The 14,124-nt window shown below is 28.2% G+C and overlaps 1 protein-coding gene across 1 annotated transcript; it reads left to right on the top strand.

Annotated features, from left to right (window-relative positions):
• The first annotated feature begins 5,532 nt into the window (after window positions 1-5,532).
• LOC108687887 (protein takeout-like) lies at window positions 5,533-12,490 on the top strand. The gene is made up of 5 exons (XM_018193909.1): window positions 5,533-5,673; window positions 5,754-5,929; window positions 10,045-10,137; window positions 11,471-11,752; window positions 11,872-12,490. The coding sequence occupies exons 1-5, from the start codon at window positions 5,666-5,668 to the stop codon at window positions 12,174-12,176; spliced, it is 864 nt and encodes a 287-aa protein (XP_018049398.1). The 5' UTR covers window positions 5,533-5,665; the 3' UTR covers window positions 12,177-12,490.
• Window positions 12,491-14,124: the final 1,634 nt, after the last annotated feature.

Below are 14,124 nucleotides of genomic sequence, written 5' to 3'. Positions count from 1 at the left end.
TATATATATATATTTTTTTTTTTTAAAGTGCAATTGTTATTCTTACAAGCTTGCAATTGCATATAAAGATATAGAAAACTATGTTCTGCATTTTCCCTGCAATTCTGTCGACAATCTTTTCTCTTACAAATGTAGTTATGAAATTTTGTCATAATCCTCCTAAGAAAATTGTTCTATTTACTTCATACTTAATTGTTGTTTATTTTGCAGTAAAATATAAAACAAAGAAAAGATTTTAATTCACTAATATTAATTAAAATGTATTATAAAGTTTATAATTAATATTTAAATAGTATTTATTTATCTTTCATTGACTTATAGTTTATACTTTGGACATAGTTTATATTTTGGACATATCTTTCTACAGATTCTATCTATAATTCATATCTTGAAAAATTAAGTAAATTTTTTAAACATTTTTTTTCGGTACAATACTTTCAATTTAATTTTATTTATATTTCTGTATAGAATTAATAAATAATAAGGCTCTGTAAGTATAAACCAATATAAAAGAAGGGCAAAGAGTCAGTAACAAAGAACTTTAATTTAAATTAAATCATAAAATTCATATAACAATTATAATTGATAAAAACAAACGTTTCGACTCCACTCGAGTCATTTTCAATGTTGCCGTAATATTTAAACATCGCTATAAATAAAAAAAATACATGATATCAACAAAACTCATTATAATTTTAAATCCTGTATTCTTCATTTTGCGCTACTTATTTATATCGAAAATCAAAGTAATCAGAAAACAATATTCTTGTTAATAATATCGGTAAAGATGTGTTGAAAAATAAAAAGAGAGAAAAAAAATGCAGGTAGTTGGTAATCCATATCATGGATACAATACATCAGTATTACTGATGGGTACAATACATTTTAGTTTTTTTAATTGAAGCAAAATTGCAAGAGTAATGAACATTTGACTTCCATGACGTCGGATAACGCAATGTCAATGTGTGAAAAAAAAAGAAAAAAAATCTTATCCAATTCACTTTTTTTCATCTTTAAACGCTCATAGCCGGCGCCTTTACTCGCGTGTACCTTGGCTATTATTCAACAATAACATTTGAAGATTCAAATATGGCTTTACTATAAATTAGTTTATGACTTAATACAGTAATCTTAAATAATAAATAATAATAAAAATAATTGCTTTCGTTATTTACGTAATAAATGATTAAAAGAATTGTCTCTGATGCCGTCGCATCATTTATAGATACAATAACAATACGTTACAATAACAATAAATAACAATACGTTTTGTGAACGTTCTAATTCTAAATATCGCACAATTGCGTATGATAAAATATTATTAAACTTAAAGAATAGCTTATTGATTAAGCGAATGCGTAACTCTCAAATGCTGACAAACTGATCTATTTTGAAACAGTGATTAAAAATAAAGTAAAATGTTCGAGGTAAGGTACAAGCGTTAATTCTTTCTTTATCTTTTACGATAACAAATATGTTTAAAAAAATGAATCAAAATTATTAATTTTCATGTTAATTTTAATAATACATTATAATTAATAATACGTTTATTAATACATTTAATAATACATTTAACAGTACATTTTAATAATAATTAAGTTTCAATAATACATTTAGCAGTACAAATTTTTTTAATGTTTATTACATTTTAAAAGTCAATTGTGCCGTCGGCATTAGCATAATCCAAGATATACCACGAGGAGGTTGCATGATTGGACTTGAACTTCGTGTGTGTGTGTGTGTGTGTATGTGTGTGTGTGTGTGTGTATGTGTGTGTGTGTGTGTGTGTGTGTGTGTGTGTGTGTGTGTGCGTGCGTGCGTGCGTGCGTGCACGAGTGTTGCGTGTGTATGTACTTATTTGATGGTTATTGGCTTGAAAAGGATAAGAGTAATTTCAATTTATAGATTTTCGAAGTGCAAACCTGCCATTTGTATACAAGCATTTGCTCTGTAAATGAGACTTCGTTGAATAAGTTGGAGTATTTCCGGCATAATACTTCCTACAACACAGTGAAGAGTTGTTCCTCTAATTCTTCCAATGTTTCTATAGGATTTTGATAAATAAGTTCTTTTAAATAGTCTCAGAGAAAATAATCTAGAGGATTCAGATCAAGAGATCTTGCTGGCCATACGATAGGTCTACCTCTACCAATCCAAGAATTTTGAAATTATGTATCTAGATAACGCCTAACAAGCCTATCTTGTGAGGTAATGCTCTATCATGTAGAAATCAAATATTTTAGCGAGTATTCAACGGCAAATCCTTCAAAAGATCTGGCAAATTATCTTGTAAAAAATCAGTGTAATCGTCACCCCTCTGTTCTTCTGTTCTGTTTGGAAGTACACATGATCGAATTATTTGATTTCCTATAATTCCGGCCCAAATATTTAACTTCCATCGAACTTGAAAGCTTCTTTCTCTGATTACGAAGGAATTTTCTTCTGCCCAATAATGCAAATTATGTGCGTTAAATAATCCCTCTCGAGTAAACAAAGACTCGTTGAAGAATAAAACTCGAGCACATAATATATTGTCTCTGTTGTTGAGAAGCAATAACCATTGACAAAATTCCAGACAACGTTCAGCGTCGTCTTCTCGAAGATGTTGTACTGATATAAAATAGTATGGATGCATACCTTCATCTCTTAAAATGCGCTGAACTTTTGAGTGTGATATCCTTATTTGATTAAATATGGAATGAATACTTCTTCTTGGATTTTTTTCGATTTTTAGAATAATTTCTTCCTCTTCACGAATCTTTCGCATATTTAGTTCATGTCCAATGTCTTGGCGATAAATTATTGCCCCTTTTTAGGGCAATAACCACCAATAAATACGCGCGCGCACGCACGCACGCACGCACGCACGCACGCACGCACGCACGCACGCACGCACGCACGCACACACACACACACAAGGTACAAATCCGAACGTGCATCTCCTCGTGGTGTACCTTGGATCATATTAATGCCGGCGGCACAATTGACTTTTAAAATGTAACAAACATTGAAAAAATTTGTACCGCTAAATGTATTATTGAAACTTAATTATTATAACTACTAACATGAAAATTAATAATTTTGATTGATTTTTTTTATCGTATAGGATAAAGAAAGAATTAACATTTAATGTACCTTACCTCGAACATTTTACTTTATTTTTAATCACTGTTTCAAAATAGATCAGTTTGTCAACATTTAAGAGTTACGCATTCGCTTCACAATCAGTAAGCTATTCTTTAAATTTAATAATATTTATCATATGCAATTGTGTGATATTTAGAATTAGAACGCTCGCAAAACATATTGTTATTAACATGTATCTACATTTTCAAATGGTACGAGGGCATCAGAGATAATTCTTTTAATCATTTATTACGTAAGTAACGAAAGTAATTATTATTAATATTATTATTTATTACTTACCATAAGACTGTCATAAACTAATTTATATTAATCTTCAAATGTTATACTATTGTTGAATAATAGCCAAGGTACACGCGAATAAGGAGCGCGCGTCGGTCCTGAACGCCATGTAAACAAGAACGCTTATTCGTAAACTTTAACCTGCTCTACTGCAAAAACTACTTGTCGAACACACAATTTTAAAGGAAAAAGTTGTTTGTTTTAACATAAAGTATCACGTCTTGTATTCCGGATGCGGACATTTTGAACCTGTATTGTCCTTTGATATAATTTTGATTAGGTTTCTACGTTCTTTCTAATATTTAATTTAATTGGTAATAATGTTTTAATCTTATACAATTTCTCTAATTATTTTAATGGCTGAAGATGACTAAGTAAAGTCGAAACGTTCCATATATTAATGATTGTAAAAAAACTCACATCTTTTTATGTTATAATTTAATGTCTTAATAAATTTTCATCTTAATTTTAAGCTTGTGTTTGACCTATCTACTTATTCATTTGTATGTACATATTCGAGCAAAAGAAATCATTTTATAGTATATATTTATTTATATTTATTGGTATTCATTTCATGTTATATTCTTTTATGATTAAAGTATTATAAAAAGGAGAATAAATAGTATTAACAAACTGGTTTTACATCATTTAGCTTGTTGCAGATGTAAGTAAAGATGGAATCACGATTTCTTGAATAAAAACATGCATACAGTCATGTATGTATGCATGTTCTGCTCTGATGTATGCTAGAATTCGTTTATGCATTGAGCGCTATATACTACATAGCTTATATCCTTACACCAATCTGATTCCACCATACACAATCAAAAGAAACAATGCTAATTTCATAATTATTTTTCAAATATCAGAGAGTATGCGTCAAAGCATAAAGATGGAGTCTCAATACTCGATTTCGTAAATGTATACTTAGCATCTTTAAGATGAAATCACTTTTTTTCATAAAGATTCCAAGATGACGAAAAAAAAGTTTTTGTATACGATATATAAGATGGAGAATAATTACAGCGAAGTCGAGGTGAACTTGGTTATCCATTTTTATATGCACTTCAATTTATCTGTCCGACAAGGTATTTATCCGTTGTGCGTGTCTCAGAAATACAAGATCAGGTTTCTCGGAGGACAAATTCTAAGAGACAATGAAACATTAAACGGTCATGGCCGATCAAGTTCGTTATTATCGCTTATCACGGAAGAAGGGAGTCTTATTAATTTATTTCATTGCTTTGGCATTCAATACTTATTTTTATTAAAGGAATATAAAATTGATTTAAGTAAATTCAATTAAATTAAAAGCATTAATTAAATAAAAAATTATGTTTATTTAAAAATTAGAAATAATAATTTTGTCGGCATTAGAAAATATGTTTGTGAATAGCAAAGTTGTATAATAAACGTTATAATTGAAAATATTATTTTAGATTTAACTCATTAAATTTAATATAAAATTTGATACATTATAAATAATTTGAATCAGTTTTATATAATGCTAGTAATACATGATTTAATATAGAAATACGAAAATATTGTAGTAATTATATATAATACATATTAATTGCTACATAATATTTTTTTATATAATACATATTAATTACTATATATAATATTTTTTTATTAATTAGTCGAATAGAAACTTGTGTGCAATTTGTGCAACTAGTTTGTGCGTTTATTTCTTATAATGAAGAAATATAATGAAAAATTGTACGAACAATTTTACAAAAATAAAAGGACTACAAAAATAGTTGAGACCTAATGTTATCAAATGTCATGGTGTGAAAGGGGCAAGCGATAAAAATCATGAAGTCCATGGCTTCCCAGAGAATGTTTCTATCATAAACACAGAACTTCGACAATAATATCCAATCACGATTGTTGCTATTATCGCATATATCATATACATAAATTTTGTATGTAGCCGGTCATAGAGCATCGATTCAGAGTGCATTGTCATAACAGATGTAAAAAGAGGTAATCACGATGGTTGGCTCTTTAAAGTTAGCAGGCAGTAGTGGGTTATATCTTAGAGTAGGGGAACGGCGCATATAAGACAGAATATGAAGGGGTCCCGTCCTTAGTTTATCACAAAATAACCGTACAACTCTGTTGGCAAGAGTCTTCTCGTTCGCATTGAGTCCCTTCCTTGTACCAGTCTTTTCGCGAACTTATCGACATTGCGATCATTTTTTGTGCGACCTTCAAAGAGTTGTTGAAAGAGTTGCTGATGTTCAAGTTAAAAGTCTTTTTAAGCTTTGGAAAGATAATCAATCGTATGGTGTGATCGCTATAAGGATCTGCTCGCATTTTTACAGACATAAGGACAAGAAAGTGAGTGTCGTGTTTCTCGGCAAGAGTATCGACAGGATGGCCTTCGTGAGAATAACTTCTATTCTGCTTTTGAGTCTTTGTGGGGTTGTCTTGGTGTCCTGCGAGGACCAGAACGTCACAGAAGTCAACAGTGGGCTTAATGAGCCAGATTTCCCCACTCGTAAGACTATCAAATAATTTCTCTTTCCTCTCTCTTCCGCCTAATTCATATCATTAATTGTCATATCATTATTATATTAAATTGTACCTCACACGATTATTAGAAGTTGAGACGGTGAACTGATACTAATTGCTATGCGGCATGCGCGTTTATTAGTCATATATACCGGCGGTAATATTCATTATATATTCTTGATCGCTTAAGACATCGCACATAAACACAGACGCATATAAATGATTGTTTTTTATTAAGCTTAACATTAAAAATTGCATTAAAAATTTTAACATTATGCGTTGTGGCATAAACGTTTGTTAAAATTATAACTTCAATACATATTTGTATTTTTTTATGACCATTTATAATGATTTATTTATTTATTTAAATTTTAATGTCGAAATTTGTTGAAGTTTCCAAATGTTATACATCTATTATTCAATAAATTCAAATGATTACAATATTATTACAATTATGTTAGAATATTGTTAGAATTCTATTCAATAAATCATTGAAATTTCGAAAAAAAACGCGGAAGAATCTATTTTTTCACGCACTTTCGAAAAAAAAATTCATTATTATTCTGTTTGATAATTGCTATTAACAATTTGTTAAAGCCTATTTATTTGTTATAACTGTATATAAAAATATATATTTATTTTTTTATATTAACATTTATTTTACAATGACAAAAGAGAGAGAGAGAGAGAGAGAGAGAGAGAGAGAGAGAGAGAGAATGTGTGCGACCATGTTTGATTGCATGTGAACGGAAAAGATAATAGAAAATGATGATTACGCACGATGTATAATCTTATCATTTTCATTTACATTTTCAACTGAACATCTCGAGCATATCTGCCTTTCTCTTTTCGTCGTAAACGGAAGAAATATAAACAATGAGCATATCTTATGATTACATGACGGAAACCCATTGTCTTGATTATTCTCCATTATGAGACTGCCAATCATCAATCACGCGAACTTTTCCGCGACATTTTCAAAATTTGATCAAAACTACACATTTGACTTTTGTGAATTGAAATTTACTTACTAAAATATTTCAAAACGTTACACAGGTCGATTTTTTGCATTACTAAATATAAAAATATTTTATAAATTTTAATCATTCGTTTAATATATATGCAAATATATATATATATTTTATAAGTTTAACATAGCAATTTATATGATAACTTTTTATATAACACTATACTTAAATACTATATTATTTTATTATTCTGCATTGTTATATTATTCTGTTCGTAAAATCTCAAACTAAATTAATAATCGTATAAGCAATTCTCGAAAATGCAGTGCATGATATATAAATATTTACTTATAATTATTATATTGTGAACAAATTATTTTAATTTTTAAATGATAATATTTTAATAATGTATAATAATAAATAGCAATTTAAATAAATAAAAAAGTTCTAATAATTATTAAAAATGATAAAAGAATAAATGGAAATAAAAATTTCTAATAATAATTTTAATAATAACTTTTAATAATGAATATTAAAAATGTACATTTATCTTGTTTTTTTATTAAAATTAACATTAGTAAAAAATGGTAAAATAAAATAAGTATTTATTTTTACATATGAATAAAGCAAAAATTTTTTATCGTCATTTATTTACAATTAACTTACTAGAGCATTCAGAATTTAAAAAATCTCAAATCAATATCTTTTCATAAATATAAAAATATTGTATAGAACACATAAATATAAACACATAAATTGCAATATGATCTTGATATTAAAAACAGAAGGCAATAATGAAGCTTACTAAAAAATTTACAAAGAATTTAATAATATCGTTTTGCGAATTTTTCCGTATCAATTGCAATCATTTTGTTTTCTTATGATCATAATTAGTACTCATTATAAAGAGATCCGTTTCTTATTTAATATTTCTTTTAACAATAATAATAGTCAATCCAGCAAAATTATCTATGTGTGCAAAACGACACTGGTCATGGTGGTCTTTGCCGATATAATGTCTCGGATCATGGCGTAACGTTTCTCAACGGTATAGCGAAGGTTATGTCAGAGATTGCGTAATTTGCGGTGTCGAGGATCGACGGTAATCGTCTAGAGAAAGTACCGGTAAAGTCGATGTTATAACGATGTACACAAAGCATCACCGATTCTTCATTCCGTATACATTACAAGATGACATTTTTCGAAATACACGTTGGATTAGTAAATTAAACTTTCGAAACAAAGATGCAAAAGCTATCATATTTTCTTTTTATCATTTCGTGACGAGAGACGAGGAAGAAACTGAAGCTTTAAAAAATGTTTGACATCTAACTTCTCATGTAGAACAAGTCAAGTAAAACAAGTCATCATAATATAAAAATGATGGCAAATAACTCTGAAATGAATACGTCTCTTTTTAATTAATCATAATCCATTTTAAGTCATCATAACTTGTTCTGCTTAAATTTCTTCTTTATAAATTTTTTCCATTACGCTTAAATATTTGAAAATAATGGCTTGAGTGAATGTTAACTTATCTGCGAGCTTTTGTTATACATTTTTTTTGTTATACATTTATGATGAATCTTGATCCAGTAGCAGTTTTAATTCAATATCTTCAGTCTTCTGAGGCTCCAAAGCGTGATTCATTGTCGAGCTTGACATCACTACTTTTGAATTTACCAATATTAGCATATGTTATCGGCCATAATGCTCTTTCTCCGTGTCCTACAAATCGAATTTCTTGCTTCGGTAGCAATAAGCATTAGAACCCATAGTATACTTTTTCTTCTTTGTTTTTTTATTTTACCCACGTTCGTTCTCGGTCGAGTCAATCGGTGTCTCGAGTGAAAGCGATAACGTAAGCCATGCCAGTGATGCGTCAAGTGGTCCAGATTCTTATGCGGAACGTAATAATAATACAAAAAATACATTAAACATCTCTGTTTTTTGACATAGATTTTAATAACAAAGATCAAATGTTACCATTACATTAAAACATTGTCTTGGTCTTTACATTATTATTTTTTGTTTTTTCTTGCTATTTCAGTCTCGTAGTTAATTAATGATTAGCATTATGAAATTCTGAAACTAATGATTTAAAAACTAAGAAGATTTTGCAGAGATTCATTGAAAAATGAAGGAGAGGATTATTGTTTTATATCAAATAATTTCTACTAGACAAGTACATCATTCTACTACAATACTATGGTAAAAAAAAAAATAAAAAGACCTCAATGGAATTGCTCGAGTTAATGGCAAATATTTTCTAAGTAATAATTTATTGAAACTATCATAGCGTTAATATCGGTTTTTGTTCATTGGATGATAACAAAAATAGTAATATTAGTCAAACTTCTATAATGTATTGAATCTGTATGCAAACATCTTAATGACTTCTTTAAAGAAACAAATGATCAACCTAGATTAACATTTATGTGCATCATTAAGACATAATTAATTAATGAGATGATTAAATACAATAGAAATTATAAATATTACAATTATAAATATAATAGAAAAGAAATGAATATTAAGTAAATCGTTATTAAATATTAAAATAAATAAAAAATAACTTTGAATCACTTTATAAACTAAAGTTTTTTTAAATACCCACATAATATGTATATAAATTTTAAATTATTCAATATTTTTGTACACTATTAATATTTTATATATACTTTATTATAATTATTATATAACATTTATTATATAACATTTAGAGATAAAAGTAATAATTATAAATAATATGATTTTAGAAAGTTTCACTTTCGATGCAAAAATTACTCATTTTTTTCATGTTCTAGAAGCACTCATCATAGCAGTTCCATGAAATCAAGAATGTTCCAGAGATGTGAAATTATATTTTTTCAGATCATAAAACATAAAGTACACAAAAATCATTAATTTAAGTAAGATATTTTAGTATCCGCGTATTTAAATCCGGAAAGTACATTATTTGTACACTTAAGGAGATTAATGGCAACTACCAGATACGTGCGTTGCCTATAAAGATTAGCGTTACTCAATCTCGTGATGCATGTTACTATTATTAACATGCCTATTATTAATTACATAATTTTCATTACATAATATTTGATTGACCTATAGTTAGGTTTTCTTTTTTCCTCAGCCGAATATATACTACCATGCAACAGGAAAGACCCAAAGATCGATACATGCTTTCTTAACATGCTTGCCCACATCCATCCGTATTTGGTGAAAGGTGAGTAAAACGGCAATTTATCAAATAGCGGAATACATGACAGAAAACATAAACTACATAATCGCATCACTTCAACAGTATTACCGTATCTTTGGTTGACGTCAATTTGTTTTACAATATAATTAAAAATTTTAATAAAAAAAAATAGTACACATCAAAGGATTAAAAGAACATGTAAATTTTAGGCATTATATCAATTTTTTGCTTAAAAATAAGTTTAATTTCATTTATCATAAAATTGTATTTCTTTATTAATATTTTGTTTAAAATTACAAGCATACAATTTGTCACTTCTATTTATAGCTGAGTAGTCAATTTAGATTTGCCTTGTAATATTTGCTTAAATAGTAATTCGATAAAAATAACATCGATCAATGAAAAATATCAATTACTATTAAAATATCACTTTGCAATTTGGACACGTTCCCGTGTCAGACCTAAAATACGAAATTATATAACATGAAAATTTACATATATATGAGTTCGACATTGATGTAGTAATAATGTGTCAAGTGTACAGTAAATCGTACGTGTGTAAGTCTGGTTTAAGAATGAAATGAATAATCCTTTCAAAATTCAGCCGTTTATTCAGCAACTCCTTAAATTATTGTCTATAAATATATTTTATACGTCACAATTATTTAACCATGATTATAAAATTATATTACATAAAATTATAAATAAATTTATTGTATGTATCTGCATCACAACTCTGTTTAGCAATATAGAAAATTCATGCATTAATTAGAATATGTAATAGTTACTAAATCACTATGTATGACCTTTCAGTAGATACGTGTATATGTGATTGTAAAAATTTCAAATGTTCGATTTATAATTCAAAATCTCTCTCTCAAGATTAAGTCTACTAATTTTAAGTAAACTAGTTTTAATCGAAAATTCGATATTACAAATACACTATATAGACTTTTCATTACAAAATTTACTGAGAAGTTTGAATCGAAAGTATGACTGACATATGCGGAAAGACCGGTTTCATTAAGTATCTAAAAATTTAGTTAGATCTATAGAAAATAATCTATAGAAAAATCTATAGAAAATAATCTTATTAGATCATCAAAATAATTATATACGACGCTCAAACTGGTTACTAGAATGTCAAAACATTGTGCAGCATTATTTATTATGTTTAAGCATCTTACATAATTATCTTGATAGTGGAATAAAATTCATCCTATAATCAAATATATCCTATGAAAATCCGTGCATTGCCGTTTTCATTGTGATTGTGAGTTAATCGAAAATGGATTTAGTTATTCTCAATTGTGAGCTAATCAGAAATGGATGGTTTCTAATTGGATTTTTTTAATAGGTATCCCGGAATTGGATGTGCCTCCTATAGAGCCACTGGTAATTCCCGAACTAAAGATGGAAAATGGTCAAGGTCCAGTGCGTGTTAGGGCGATTTTCACTAACATCACCACAATAGGACCAGGAAACTACAGTGTCAACAAAGTACGAGTGAACATATCATCATATAGATTCGATATGCATCTTTCGTTGCCGAAGATTGATATTCATGGTAGCTATGATATAAACGGAAACGTACTTCTCTTCCCCATTCAAAGTCACGGCGATTTTTGGGCATTATTCGGTAAGAATTCTCATAAGGTATAACAAAACATTATATATATATATAGATATATAATTATACAATTTATTAAATAAATATGCCGGTCTTCTGATTTGCATATTCACACTTTGGTATTTTAGGTGACGTAAAAGCAATCGCTCGCATACAAGGTGTCGAGGAAGTGAGAAATGGTATTCGTTATGTGAAGATTTCTCGATTGCTAATCGATTTTAGTCTTGGTCGAGCCAGATTTCGCATAAATGATCATCTGAACGGCAACAACGTTATCGGCCAGGCGATGAATCAATTCCTAAATCAGAATATTAAAGAAATAATTGAGGAAATGAGACCAGCAGCCAGCTCAAGTATCGCTAAGTACTTCAAGGACTTCCTGAACCGTGTTTTCACCAAAATGCCCCTAAAAGTTTGGATGCATGATGCGTAATAGTTCTCAATTTCCGAGGACATACAAAGTTCACACACGATATCCATGACTGCATTACTTCATCAAAACATGAACGTTTCGTAATTGCAAAAAGATATCTATACAGTATAAATTATTTCAGCAATATTTTTGGAGCATTGCAATGTTGCCGCAATGTTGCTGCAATATTGCTGGAATAATCTACTGTATGGATATCATAATCCTTACTATAAAAATACATAATATAAATAGTGAGTAGTAATCAGTGTAGTGTAAGTAGTGAAAAGTAATCATAATTTGTTAAGATTTATAATGCGTAAAAAATATTCACAAATAGCGAGCACTGATGAAACATATAATTTATCGTCTAAATAAGCTCAATTTTTTTTAATGCAACTTACACTTATTTTAAATTAAAATAAATCATAACTATACACAAATTTATGTATTCAAACCGATTTGAAAGTAATCTATATGTTTGTGTGTGTGTGTGTGTGTGTGTGTGTGTGTGTGTGTGTGTGTGTGTGTGTGTGTGCGTGGGTCGATAAAATGTAAACAATGTTTCCAAACTTTGTTTTATGTTTCTGAATTTTGTTTTATGTTTTTGTCAAGTTTGAATTATTAAATTTTTTTGTTAATTGATATAATAATTTGCGATTCACAAACATTTATATTCTAGTTGTATTAAATGTTCAATTTTTTCAAATTATTACGTTGCAATTTATCATGTCATAAGGTTTATCATTAGGATATAATGTAGAAACATCGTCAATTGTATAAAATTATAGATATATTGAGTAAAGGTTAAGTAAGTGTTAGTAATTTTATCACGTTTATACAAATTTGTCTTCAACGAAATAAATATGTCTACCTCGAAATAAATAAAATGTAACGGTACAACATATTTACTCTTAAGAAAAAATTATTATAAGTTAAAAAAGAATCTGTCATCGAATTAATTCTAATTATAGAAAAAAATCAATAATTGGTAATAAAATGTTTCTCAAAATCCCTTTCTTTTCAGATATTTATGTTTATTACTTTTTATTAAGGGAATAAAACAATAAAATTTTCAAAAAATCGAAAAATTTATTTTTATTTTTTTCAAAAGATTGATGTCTTAAAAATATGCTCTAAAAAGTTTTTATGAAATTCGAAATATTTCTCGAGTTATGAGAGCTTTAGCGAACGGGCATGGTACTATAATAAAAGTACGCATCATCTGATTTGAGAAAGAAACTGTGCGCAGATATTAGATAGCCAAATAGATAGATAGAGAGATAGATAGATAGATAGATAGATAGAGAGACAGATAAAAAGAAAAATTAGACAGATAAGATTTTTATTAAACAATCAATACTGAAACTTTAAACTGAAACTTTAACACTTTTCTCGGAACTATTTTTTTTCAACTAGCGGCATCTATAATTTTCAATCGATCAGCCTCAGCTTTGAACAGTAGTTTCACAAAATGAATAATAGGAATTCTTTTATTGATTATTAGTTTTCGAAAGGCGAGATGTTTAAGAGGCTCAAAATATAGTGAAATTAAAATTTTTTTTAAATGCCATTATATAAAAAAGAATTATTTTAAAAAATCGCTACGCTTAACTGAAATTATTATACACTCATACAGATTCGAAATTTTTAAGAAATTTTCATTTCAGATAATTATAACTTGAATTCTTTACATCACCGATAGACCATGTTTTTTGAACACGGAAGTCTCACAATGCAACATCGCCATGTATTTATAATATATTCAGATATACAAAAATTCTTAAAATGTCTTCAAAGTATATTGATATATCAATTCATATTTTTTCTAAGATTTATATTTATTTTTTAAAAAAATTGACAAAGAAAGATCTTTTTAAGGCCTTTACTCTATTTTATCCTCTTAATATGCGACTATGAGTGCGTTTCACTTCTATTCGCAACGCTAATGGAATCATTTCATTGTTATTTA

This window comes from Atta colombica, unplaced genomic scaffold (assembly GCF_001594045.1).
Source record: "Atta colombica isolate Treedump-2 unplaced genomic scaffold, Acol1.0 scaffold22, whole genome shotgun sequence".
Taxonomy (NCBI): Eukaryota; Metazoa; Arthropoda; class Insecta; order Hymenoptera; family Formicidae; genus Atta; species Atta colombica.
Note: the sequence above shows the minus strand (reverse complement) of the source record. Positions and strands in the feature narration are given on the sequence as shown.

Excerpts from the sequence above, each read along its gene's own strand:
- LOC108687887 (XM_018193909.1), top strand. Across the intron at positions 5,930-10,044 it reads TGAGCCAGATTTCCCCACTC|CCGAATATATACTACCATGC; the intron begins GTAAGACTATCA and ends TTTTTTCCTCAG. Across the intron at positions 10,138-11,470 it reads CCATCCGTATTTGGTGAAAG|GTATCCCGGAATTGGATGTG; the intron begins GTGAGTAAAACG and ends TTTTTTTAATAG.